This window comes from Crocodylus siamensis, chromosome 1 (assembly GCF_052110815.1).
Source record: "Crocodylus siamensis isolate JL-2025a chromosome 1, ASM5211081v1, whole genome shotgun sequence".
NCBI classification, from domain to species: Eukaryota; Metazoa; Chordata; order Crocodylia; family Crocodylidae; genus Crocodylus; species Crocodylus siamensis.
In genome coordinates this window covers 220,245,621-220,259,259 of record NC_143395.1, presented here as the reverse complement: position 1 = coordinate 220,259,259, position 13,639 = coordinate 220,245,621, and the positions used below count along the sequence as shown (strand labels likewise).

The window sequence follows — 13,639 nt, the reverse complement described above, 5'->3', positions numbered from 1 at the left end:
AACATAGTAGAGCTTTCAACAACAACAAAAGAACTGTTATTCTGAAGCATCTGTTTATTAAAAAAAAAAAGGACTTTGTTACTGGGAATGATAGTATATCAGTGGACCAGGACACCTGCTGCCAGTATATAGACAGCAAACATGTATTCCCTTAATGGCATAGTGGATTATGTCAGTTACTTAAAATACAAAACGCTGATGTATTCCTGCACTTTGCATTTAGTCTACAATACATTAGCAGCAACACATTTTATCATACATTAATGAGAAGATTAAACATGTATATACACAAACGCTTTTACTTTTATGCTGAGCCTCCCATGCTCCAAAGAGTTCAAATTACAAAGCATTTAGCTAATTATTATTAGGGAAAGAAGGTTACAGAACATTATGGCAGCTATTATGTTCTTGTCCAAACTCATATACGCTGGATCACATTATATTAAAATGGATAACAGGTTAATCCTTGTTTGTCTTATATGAGGATAATAAGGAACAATTTGGAACATGCCTATCCAACTGGTGGCCTGCTGGCTTTGTATGGCTCCCAAGGGATTGAACTACAGCCCCTGCGCTCCTGGTCTGGACCCCACTCCCTCTTTTGCTCTTTCTGCTGCCACTGGAGTACCTAGGCTCCCCTCCTTCCTCCAGCTTCCACTGCCTGCCCCAACCCCTGGGGGCCCATGAAGTGTGACATGGTGGTTAGGGACCACACTGCCCAATGGGGGCCCACACAATGCAGTCCCCTAAGCTTTTAGTACAGTGACACAGAACTGACAGAAAATGTGTGTTGCAAAAATGAAACTGAAAGTGTAATTCAGTTGGAGGTACTCCACCATTACTAATGCCAGTTTATGTAGAAGAAAGGAACTGATTGGACTCTCGGAACCCAGGCTATGTTCGAGACGCTGGCTGTTAGAAACCTCTCTCTACTTGTATATTGAGCCAATTTAACTCTGCACCCCTTAGAGATAGTAATAAACATAAAGCCCACACTGCCATTTGAAAGAATTGGTTTTCAGACAACTGCTACATTTTAAAATTGTACTAACTTCTCAATTTGGATCATTATTTGCTGCTACTATATGCTGTAATGAATTCACAACTATGTCAAAATCACAGGGGTGAGATGCACAGAAGGGTTTAGGTGCTAGAAATAGGAGGTTAGCCACCCAAGTTCAAAACTGGTCTGAAAAATCCTATACAGCATCTATCCCAATTGCTAGATATCCCTAGGTGCCTACATTCCTGCTTTTTCCTATGTGTAGAACCACCCAGCCTGAGCAGCTGGTGCATATGTCCAGCTTAAACCCCACTGGGATTCAAAAACTAGGCAAAGTACTGCTTCAGTTCCCTGGAGGGTCCAGTTCTCCTGCTGCACATCTACAGCACACCCATAGCACTGAGTTCAGCAAAAAGCATAGTAGTAGCTACAGCCACTTGGCACGCAAGAAGGACAATAGCAGCAGCAGTGGTAGCTCCAGGCACTGGTTCCAGGATTTTACATTAGTCAGGCAGTGGATAAAAAATAAAAATGCTTAGAGCAGGACCTGGAACCCAGGACCCCGGTCTAGTACTTTAGCAAGTACTAAATGACTGGATGGTACCTGCTGGTACTGCGCAGTCCTGGCAGCACACAGGTCATTACTGAATCTACTGCACAGCAGCAGCGTCATCACGGTTAGTGCCTACTGATGCTATGTCACTGTAGCTTGCTTCTTCAGTGATGTAGCATCTCATGTAGACGAGCTCAATGAATCTCCCATTGATTAACTTGAGGCACCTCCCCACCCAGACTGACATGAGAATCTTAAATCTGTCCTGCTCATGCACCTAGTTTTCCACATACACAGTATAGGGACTGTAGAGCTTTGGATTCTACTACAAGGGGCAGGAATCTAAAAATTAGGTACTGGTTCCTTCAGATATGGCCCAGGGTGTTTATGATAATACTTTTTAGTTACTGCAAACTATAGCATCAATGAGTACAGTACATTTTTCAGCATGAATAACTTATGACACTAACTCTGAAAATCTTATTACTGTGGATTAGTAATTAGTTATGCAAGTATTTCCTTTGTCTATCATGGAACAGTTTTCATGAGGAAGGGCTCTTTCACATGACTAAGCATTTTAGAACTCATACTGTGTAAATACTTAATGGCAAGATGAGTGAGCTGATTTGGATTAACAAATAAATAAATAAACAAACATCAACCATTTTCTATAACTGAACATCTAAGGTCCTGAAATTGTATTAAATTTCCTGACTAGCAGGTCTATTTCAATTAATCCACAGCCAGAAATACCAGAATGTTGCAGGGGAAACTGTTCTGACCTAGTACTATTAAAAAAACAGATGAGGAAGTACTGCAACAATACCAATGATTAAAAAATCAGGATAATTATATATACTTTTGAAGTATGTTGTCATTTAGCATTTGTATTATTATGATGAAAAAGTACTGTCCATGACAGGATAAGAATTGTCCACATACTTTTTGCTACCCTCTTTTTCACATCTAGAAGCCACTTTTTGCATCTCATCTTTTAGCTTGCAAGTGGCTTGGAACAGGGACTGACATTTTTATGTTTGTAGTGCCTAGCACAACAGGGCTTCCAAAGTGCATGGCCTCTAGATGCAACCACAGTATAAATATTAAGCAACAATAATAATACATCTCATGAAAAACTATTCCCAAGCAAAGTCTTAGGAAATCTCAGTTTGCTTCTTCATAATGTAATAATACTAGGAAAGACATACATTGTATGCAGGAATATTGCATAAGATTCTCTTGGGTGCCCAAAGGTATGCACATAAATCCATACATTTAGGCATTCAAAAGTTACCTGAACTTCAGAAACTGAGTACATAATTTCTACCAAAACAGGCATTTTATAAATATACTATAACACAATTTTTGAAGCAAGGAGCTCACAGTCTAAGACGGAGATAGGAAACCTTTTCAAGCTGTGGGCTGGAATGACCCACCCCACGTCAGGGGCAGGTGGGCAAGTGAATTCCAGCACTTGGCTGTTGCTGCTAATTGTCTCTGCAACAGCATGGGGAGAGTGCCCACAGATGAAGCCACGTACTGCCAAATGCTGCCGAAACCCCATGTTCCTGGGCCAGATGCAGCCTGTAGACCATAGGGTGCCAACACCTGATCTAAGAAATAAAACACACTTCCTCTGTCTGCTATTTTACACTGAAGCACAGAAAGTAACCAACTTGTTCAAGATAACATGGGGAGTCTGTGGCAGAGTTGGGAACTGAAACCAGTTCTTTTGAGTGCCCTATTCCTTAATTAAAAAGGCCATTCTTTCTTTCTACCTGCAACTCTTACTGATGTCAGCATGAGCCGCGTTCTTAGCCTGTCAAAATATATACCCATCTTAATTTAGGTTTTTAAATATGGGCTTAGGTAATCATATCCAACCAGTGATTTAAACTATTAAATGCCTGGAAAGTAAAACTAATTACTAAAATAAGCCAAATTCTGAATCATCTGAGACCTATTCATCATAATTACATTTTTCCTTGTATACAACATACCCGAATATAATACCCACCCTAGCTTTGAAAGGTAAAACAAAGAATAAGATTTTTCCAAACTTATGGTTGTATAGAGCAGGGACAGAACTTAATATTCAGCTGACTCACCCTCCCTGTCCTGCTTAACTAAAGCTGAAACCCTAGCTGCTGCTGAGGACAGGTCTCTGTGGGTAAATCTGTGATTCTGAAAAGAGCTGAAGAATTTCCAGGGCTGTGAAACATGAGAAGAAAGGCCAGGAGCAGCTAGCAGACAGCAGAATTGCCCTAAGAAGTTTGGTTTGATTAATGAAACAAAGACCATTATAAAGAAAAGACGATCATTAACACCCACAGAGTGAAGAACAATGGGTCAGTAAGTCAACTGATTCCCTCAGCTGCCTGAATAGTAATGTTACAATGGCTGTACTATGGAGCAGGAACCAAAGTAGAGGATTTCTATCCCACTCAATACATGCATGCCAATTTTGGGGGATGGGGGGAGCAAGAGTATATACTATATACAAGAAAGTGTGGTATCTTAAATTTCAACTCTGCACCATACTGGTAACATTCGAGTTTTCTCAATAAATTATAATACATGCCAAATTGGCCAAGAAAAAAAATCTTGTTTCCACATCCTTACAGGGTGGAAACAAATACTTTCCTTCCTGCAAGAGCTACTAGATAGAGTGCCAATGGTCAGTGTTATACAGCAGAACAGACTAGAATAATGGGTGCGTGTAGATGAAACAGGGGCCCTAAATTGAAGCAGTGGGCTTTTAAAAACACCAATTCAATTCAGGGCCAAGTAAACCCCCATATCGTATACACCCATGTACTTACCTGCCTCTCCAGCAGCAGGGAGGGGAAGGTAAGCTGCAAGTGCACAGAGCAGTCCCTGGGCTGTGGGGCGGGGGGGCTGGTGCTTCCTTCTGTGGCAGCGGTGGGCCCCACCCGCAGGCACCCAGTTCGGGTGGTCCTGGGGGGCACTGCAGCTGCGGAGGAAAGCACTGGGCCCCCACGCAGCTCAGGCAGGCAGGCAGGCTCCAAGGGGCTGGGGAAAAAAAAGGATCAGGCTCGCTGCTTTTTTTTTTTTCTTGGGTGGAACCTGCTCTCCTGGGCTGCTGCCAGGCTGCCTGCATGGGCTTTCTGCATAGTCCCTGAGCCGCACAGAGCCCAGTGCTTCGCTCTGCAGCTGTATGGCAGCAAACAAACTCCTTGGAGGAGTTTGCTGCGTGCCAAGTCATTTAAGGCGTATTACCCCACTGAATTTGCTACAGCACCTGAAATTAAGACGCAATACACTGCCAATGCATGCAAACACAAACACCACTAAAGCATTTAACCTACTTTAAAGTGTTGTGCACACATGCCCCTCATTTCGGGGCACAGCCTATCATATAGCATTCTTTTCTTGCCTTAAAATCTACTAATCACACCAGTTTGTTTAAGCAGAAAACCATGGACAAACATTTCTAGCGAAAAGCAGAAATGGGCTATTGAGATTTGAGAGTTACTACACCCCAAATCTGGACCCTGAGTTGATACACGCCCTGTATAAATTGGATTTTAAGAATCATAACGAAAGAAAAATCTTCAAGACAGACAACTGCATTACTCAAACAAAACAAAACCATAACACAGATAATTCAGTCAAATTTAACTTGTATGCTTTTAAAACACCTTTTTGTTTTTTCAGGCTCCCTTACCGTTCTCGGTTAAATTTCAGAGAATGAAGAATAGCTGGCCGCTTCTGTCTTAAGTTCCACAAATGGAGTGTGTCATCTGCACTTGCACTGACCAAGGCACCCTAGAGCAAATCAGAGACAGAATATGGTGCGATATGTTATTCATATGCAGATTTTTCACTTTCAATTATCTGTAAATAGGAAACTATACAGCATCTGTGAAATAACGGCATTCCTTCTGAAAAAGATATTCTGCAATAAGCAATACTTAACTTTGGCTGATCTTGCACTTATTTAAAATTGTTTAGATTTGAGGTGGCCCGGAAAATAAAATGGGGTATTCCACAATTGACATATGAAACTGAATATATTCCTGCCTGTTAAAGCAGAAATTGTGGAAGAAAAAAGGATGGATTTGCTTGCAAAGCTGGGTTTAAGGAAAGCAACTGAAAGAAGAATGTGCTTACCATACCAGCAAAAGGAAATGGGTACAGAACAGAAAATCCAAAATCAGAAATGAGCAAAAGAGAGGAGAAGGTAAGAAAGCAGGGAGACTCAGCCAGAGGAACTGCGAGCAAAGAAACAAAGAAGCAGCTGGAAGTATGGACTCTCCCCATCCATAGAAAACAGCATCCTATGGAGGCTGGCATATCCCTGTAGCCCTCATTGGCAGGAGATGTGCAGACTGGAGAAGCTGGCTTTTCCCCATGTTCACAGCTTTGGTTGGCTGGACAGCTGGCAGGAATTCTACCTCTTGTTCCTATTACTAGGCTCTGTACTGTTTGGAGGGTAGTGTTCCCATTTCAGGACAGACAACAATCCACCTTTTGTTTTAAAAAACAGGAAGAAGAAATGCCTTAGGCTAGAGAAAGGCTGGCTGTAAGGAAAAAGGAAAAGGGAGAGAGTAGAACCAAACATTATGGGCCTGGGAAATAAGAAGGAAAATTAAGTTTCCAAATGCAGTGGAGAATGGAAGCAATGGAGGATTAGAAGAAAAAGCAAGAGAGTGAGAAACGTTTGAATATCCAAGAAGTCATGCGAGGAAAGCAGTTAGAGACATGAGACTGGACAAAAGATGAGAGATTAAGTAATAAACTTAAGATGTGGTAGCCAAACCCATGAAAACAGATAAACATTTAGAAATAGCACAAAAACAAGAGAGAAAACTACAGAGAGAGCACCTTAAGAGAAACACTGAAGACAGGCACAGGTGGAAAGAAAAGGAGCTTTTAAAAGCAATCTGGAGGGAGTAGAAGGTAGGTGATGACCTGGGAAATGGAGAATTAAAAACAAAGAGCAGAAAGAAAATGGGGGGGGGGTGAGGAGGGGGGAAATCACATTTATAAGGTGACATTCTTCTTTATATGTATTTAAACATATAAAGCAAAAGTAATTGTCCCAACTTCAGCATAAGTAGGAAAGTCTGAACATAACTTTCTTTCACTTGCCTAAGAATCTGGTGCCTTCAAGCCTCATGTATAATCTCACTTTTAAATAGCTACATTAAACTATTGTCCCTAAATATCTATCTGTTAATAGGCTGTGATACCTATACATTAAGGTTGCTTGATGCTTTCTGTTACAAGATCCTGTATTTTTTTGCCAAATGTTAACTGTTGAGTGTTTGTCTTGGGCTAATTGTTAGTGGTGTTTATTGTAAAGCAATTCAGCCTTCACTCTAGAAAAGGTTTGGGGAACATATGTGGGTCTGCCTGTATTAAAAAACTCATGCAAACATTTCATTGTTCTAGCACTCATGGGTGACTGGTGCCCCCCCAGCAACTAGTTAGTGACCGGGGGGTGGGCCCTCCAGGAGGTCCCCCCACTGTTGATCGCGAAGTGGCTGCAACTGCTTCTGGGAGCACCATGGCGCTCCCACTCACTGGCTGGCACTTGCAGGAGAGGCACCGGCACTCCCACCTGCCCCGCCCCCACCCGTTGGCTGTGTGGTGAGTGCAGCCAGTCATGGGGTGCACTGGCACTCTCAGGGGGTACACATGCACCCCTGTGCACCTTCTAGGCATTGCCACTGCTAGTACCTTTATGTTTTGCAGTCTGGACTTGAAATTTGGCAAGAAGTTTGCTTTTATGTCTTTCACCTTCTCCAGGAAAATCTGCTTACATTTGGCCAAATTCAAAGCCTTTGGAAACAGCCTGCACACGTTCAATGGAGACCTATTAAAGTTTAGCATTCTTGCAAGAATCCATTTGCAGTAAGCAGATTCCAACCTATGGCCTGGCTGAACAATGCATGTACCATCCATACCAGCTGACTAAGTATGCACTGCTCCGGGATTGCAGACTAATACTATGGCCATTATTGCCCCTGTCTGCTGTGGCACCAAGTGGGAGAAGGGAGATGGTCTCTCTTGTGCTACAAATGCTCCCCAGAACCATGGGGGAAAATAGGAAGCTATTGGACACCAATGAAAATGTATTAGGAATCTGTGGGGTGGAAAAGAGATTCAGCAAAAGGACAGAGGTAAGAGCAGGTAAGGAGGAAAGGGTAGAGGGACTACAAGTCCAAAATTACTTCTATGGCAAGTTTCATTAGGGCATGTATACCAAAGCACTTTCCTTAATAAAAGCAGAAATCAGTGCAGATTATCTTGGAGTGTTCTCCAGTGATACATTTCTGCCAAGCAGAACTTCTCCTGTTAGTGCCATTTTTATTAGTTCACCTGTCAACTGTAATTTCTATTTGATAGATGTCTATGCAGTGAGGCAGTAAATCTAAATGCACACACATATATACACATATGTATATACACAATGCTTGCCTTCTGTTCAATGCCATATGACTGTATAAAGAGCCTATTTCTGGCACATTTTACTCACACTGAGGAATAACTCCATGGTGAGTCTCATAAGATTAAACAGAAGGCAGGGCACGGTGGTACCTTTTGAAACTGTTCCAGATAGGCGTAAGTTTTCGTAAGTGACATCCTACTTCGTCAGATGCTATGCATGCATATGCCTCTAAACCAGTTAATTTCTCAGGTGCCACCCTGCCCTGCCTTCTGTCTGACTTCACACTAACAACACTACTAAACACTCCTCTCTATTCATAAGGTTAAACATAGCTCTGTCCACAAACTTACGTTTCATTGCAAATAAAGGCAACTGAATCAAACCTCTAGCTTTATGTTAGCCAATTTATTTGGTCTAGTCTAAGAGGTCCACTGGAAAGTTATACACTCTCCACTGTATTACTTAACTGAATTTTGAGGGGGGGAAAAAGACAACAACACTAAACAATGTAAATATATCCTTACCTCGTTGATTAAGAACTGGAGCTGCAGTACTGCGGCACCACTCTCATGTTGGCAGTAGCAATCAACACCAGGTCTACCAAGACTGTTGCAGTCAAAGTCAAGGAATCTAACATTTCCCTTATCACAAGAGGTAAACTGCAAGAGGACATGACCTATCTAGCAATTAGCCTTAGATTTAAATAAATGTTCCTGCTTTCTGTAAATCAAAGCAGTCTAGGCTAGCCTTCAGCTGTTCTAATTAAAGTATCAGCACTACCTGTCTGAAACATTTGCTATGAGCGATTGGTTCTTGACTGTTTTTCCTCCCTGTGAATAAAAGTACAGAAATTAGTATGAAGATTCAGCTAGGACATCTTAAATTCCAATTGGTTGCATTTCATTTTCCATAGTATATATCCCTACTACATCTATATACACAAATTTTTTTTAATGTATCTAGGTCACACAAAACTAATTATATACAAGAGAGTTCACTAACGTGTCTTACACGATTTGCAGTGTTCTTCCCTGAAAAAGTGCAATTGGAGTATTTTTTCTGCTTCATAAAATTCTACTCGTGATTGCTGCTCTTCTTTGAATGAAGATAGAAGTACTCTCCTTTGCCTTTGCATTCTATTTTATAGAAACTAACTCAGCCAGGTAACAGTCCTGGTAAGAGAATTTAAGAAGAAAACTTCTGAGCCAAATTTTACCGAAGAGGAGGAACAAATCAAAAGAACACTCGAGATAAAACTTATTTTTACTATCAATAGCTGGGTCTTATGAAATAGGTAGTTTCTGTTCATGGCATGCATATTAAACCAAATTTTTTTCAAATGTGGTTCTATTTTAGATGGATAAAAAGTGCCCAGATTTTGATATGCTGAGTACATTCAGAAACCACTGATTTCAGTGGGCTTCTCACAATAGCAAGCAACATATTCAGAAGCTGGATTCTGAGAACTAGTATCCCAAATCATGTGCAATATGGTAGCATGTTTACATATTTGAACTCCTATGTAAAAGTGCCACTTCTCCACCCCACTTAATTGTAAGTGACAGAGGTCCATAAAACTTAGTTCCCCTTTCCTATATGCCTACACTTAAACATTTGATTTTTTTTTAAATCCAAAAATTAAAGTGGAAAAAAATCCTCCCCAAACAGAAAATAAAACCAAAGAGAAAAAAGAACACTGAATTGCTAGCAGCACCCAGACCCTTGTCACCACCAATATTAGCTCTATAACTTTCCTTTCCCCAGAATCTTAATGAGGAAAAACCAGGAAGTCATCTGGACCAGCCACTAGGGGTGTGTAAAACGGTGTGTATTTGATTCGCATTTGGCCCGAATCGGGGACAGTGATTCGATCTGTTGATTCAGATCACTGTCTCTGATTTGATTTGGACAAATTCAAATCTGAAGATTCGATGCTGATTCAGAGAATCAGTGATTCAGCCATAGACACAGCTTTAAATGTTTTTTCTACATACCTCAAGGTATCAGGTGCAGCACATGAATGCTGTGATGCTGAGGCAGATGGAGCATCCCACAGAAGCATGCCCCCCCTCCCCCTCCGCATGCTTAGCAGTGAACCCAGAAGTGGACCAGAAGTACTTCCGGCCCACTGGGGGAGCACACGGGAGGTCCTCCCATGCCCCTTTCAGCTCAGTGATTGGCCATGGGGGGACCCCGAGTGCCCCCCCCCCAGACCCAGAAGGCAGCAGTCTCTGAGCTGAGAGGGGCTCCCTGGTGAACCCAGAAACGGACTGTAAGTGCTTTTGGTCCACTTCCAGGTCTGCTGCCGAGCATGCTGGGGAGCCCCCCCTGCTTCAGCGGGACACTCCATCCACCCCACCATTGCAGCATTGACGAGCTGCCTGGTACCTTGAAGTATGGAGAAAAAACATTTAAAGCTGTGTCTGTGTCTAAATTGCCGAACCTTTCTGAATCAATTTGGAGAGTTTCAATTTGATTCGGACAGATTAAAGGGTCTCCCGATTCAATTTCGATTTGGAGATTCAACCACCGAATCAGGCCAAATCTCTGCCAAATTGAATCGGGGACTGAAGCTTCGCACAGCCCTACCAGCCACCATATGTCCAGTCATAAAACAGTAGGAGTGGTTTAGGTGAGTGCAAGCAGGAGTTGTGATAATTTGTCAGCAGTGCTACTGAAATAAATGCAGAAAATACTATCCCTACTAGTATGTTTGGGCAGGAAAGTTTCTTTAGGACTTGCACATTGAAATCCATGGAAAAAGTTCTCTGATTTCCATGGGCTTTGGATTAGACCCTTATCATGCACAAAAGCAACTTGCATTTCATAATACTATCAATATAAAAACTAAAACTACTATGAAAAGCAAACCAAAAGCAGACTTTTCAATATGCATTGTAAATGACAAAGGAACTTTATATACAGGGTTAATAATTCTCATTTATTATTTTAGTGTCCATAATGTGCTCATTACTGTAGGGGGAATAACATATTGTAAAAGATTAAAAGTTCATGCTTACCCTTGGGCTTACAGATGAATGGCAGACACAAAAAGACAGAATAGAGGGAAACCAGGAGAAAAAAATAAAAATAAACAATTGTTTTAAAATATATATATTATGAACTCAATTTTTAAACACAGAAGTGAGCATTTAAATGTTATCCAAAAAAAAGTAGTACTTTTGCATCATAGGAGTGGGAGGCTATTCTTGGATTCAAAGACAACATATCAAAGCACAGGGATGGAGATGATAGAAGGAAATGAGGGACTTAAGGTTAGTATTAATGACAAAATAGAAGAGTTGTGCCAGATATGAAGAGAAGCAACATCCAAGATTTATGCTGGTGTTCTTAAGATCTTTCCTCAAAACAATACAAAAGCTTATAATTTCCTGCAGCAATAAAATGGGAACCATTGGAAGATTTTGGTAACTGGGAACATACGCTTGGTGAGAGGTTCCTGGGAAGAGTCAAAATAAACACTGTTTGGACAGTATTTACATTTTGGACCAAGTGGGAGATAAGAGTCTTTGCTTTAACTTAAACCTTTAATTTCAATATAAATAAATGGCCTTAGCTAAGAAATTCCAATTAAATACAAATTATTTTAATACTCTTCTCATTAAGACGCTATCATCCCCATTCACCATCACTGAGCTAAATCAGTTTTCTGGGAGAGATCCCAGTGAAACAGATGACTCTGAGTGCATCCCAAACAAACAAAATATTTGATGGTATTTTATATTTATATGCAATGTTCATGCTGAAGTAGTCAACAAATTACATACATTATAAAATGCAAATTATGTATGAGACGTAAATTAGGCTCATCTGCACCAGTCTGGCCAATTGTTCTAAAACAGGAACTCACCCTGGAATAGCAGGAGCTGTCACAGTTTTTGGACTGCAAGGGGTGGCAGCTTTCAAACATGGTCTTGGCTGTAGAGGGGCCCTTCTGGCAGAAACTGTTGAAGCAGTGAGCTGAATTAACAAAAATTCTACCCAGCTTTTGACTGGCCAGTGCCGACCACTTTGTTCCCCTTGTGCCTTGGCTCCCCCACTCCTCAGGAAATGTATAACTATTTGTCACTGTAGCAACATTTCTCAGCAGGCTCTCCTACACCACAGCCCTCCATCAGGATCTATATTAGTGAAAACTACATAGCAACACCTAAGGCACAAAAGACTGCTGCACAAAATGTGAAGTTTTAAAACTAAGTTTCTTTAACTTCAGATCAGCCAGGGAACTCATAGAGAAACCCAAGACCTTTGTCTGTAAGTTATACTATTAAGTACTTTTTTTAAAAAAAAGCTATTATAATAATCTGTTTTATGACTATAACTAATCTATGGACAGTCCCTTCTTCGACAGTCCCTCAGTCAAGGATGATGGTCTTCTATGACTGTCTTATCTGTGGGTCCAAAGATGGCTGAGGAGGCCAATCTGGGATTGAAAGACTCTGCTGCAACTCAGGCATGTATTTTCGTGAGGGATCGGTAGTTCTGGATTTTTAATTTGGTCTGGAACACGCTGTTTCTGTTGCTCCCATTTTTCCATCTCCTGTTGTCATCACAAGGTTTCAAAGTACTGAGATCCTTGCAGCAGGTTCTTCCTCCATTTGGGGTGGTCCTGGGTGATAGTCTCCCATGAGTTGATGTAGATTTTGCATTTTTTTCAAGTTAGCCTTGAGGTGCTTCCTCTGCCCTCTACTGAGCTGGGAGAATAACACTTGTTTCGGGAGTCTGAGTCAAAAATTTGTGTAATGTGGCTGGCCCAGCAAAGCTGATGTCAGATAATCATTGTCTTAATGATTGTGGTGTTTGCTTATGCGAGAACGTGAATGTTGGTGTGTCTATCTTCCCACTGGATTTGAAGGATCTTCCTCAGGGAGCATTGATGGTACTTCAACAACTTGAGGTGTCCTCCTGTATATTGTCTGCATCTCAGCTCTGTACAGTAAGGTGTAAAGTATTCAGTGTACTTTACTGTCCATAGTAACTGACTGTATGGAGCTATGGACAGTAAAGTACACTGAACTCGATCACTACAATCATTAACCAAAAGATCTGGAGGTGAAGACATTAACATCCATTTGTTGTTACAGCTGCAAGAAACTGAAAGGCACAGGGCAGCCATATATATCTCTTCCTAAAGACTCTTGGGAAGCATGAAGCAAGGTCCAAAAGGGCCTGTGAGTGCTGCAATGGACACTGCTTGGAGAACATGTCACAATCTGAGCTGCATCAGGCAGTGGACCCTTGTGAGTGGGAATATACAGAGGACACACTAAGAAGAGCAGATGCTTGTGGGAGGGTGTTACCGTATTACATAAACCAACTGCACCACGAATCTAACATTGCTTGGATATAGCATAGGTTTTTCTTGCAGCAGAGTTATTTTACTAACTGGAATCTTGGAATCTTTATCAACTAAATTATTCTAATACAAAATATCACTTCAAACACACATTGTACCCAAAAAAATCTCAACAAACAAACAAACCACCCAGAATGGTAAAATGACTTGGCCAAAAAAGGAAGTGCAGCACAAGTGTCAATCAATTATTTCCTTCATGCAAGATGAATTTGGTCATACAAAATAAAATCAGTTAACAAAACAAAGAAACTAATGCACAGAATCTTAGTCCAGCTCTTCATGTTCTGG

General features: G+C 41.2%; 1 protein-coding gene across 5 annotated transcripts in view; it reads right to left on the bottom strand.

The window, feature by feature from the left end:
- Positions 1 to 13,639, bottom strand: part of STXBP5L (syntaxin binding protein 5L) — a 389,375-nt gene that overhangs the window by 262,946 nt on the left and 112,790 nt on the right. For all 5 annotated transcript variants that reach the window (XM_090057223.1, XM_090057239.1, XM_090057229.1 and 2 more), the window contains exons 3-4: positions 8,499 to 8,580; positions 5,245 to 5,345 (exon numbers count right to left, since the gene is read on the bottom strand). In XM_090057223.1, coding sequence (XP_089913349.1) covers positions 5,245 to 5,345; positions 8,499 to 8,580 — 183 coding nt within the window. The remainder of the gene's footprint in view (positions 1 to 5,244; positions 5,346 to 8,498; positions 8,581 to 13,639) is intronic.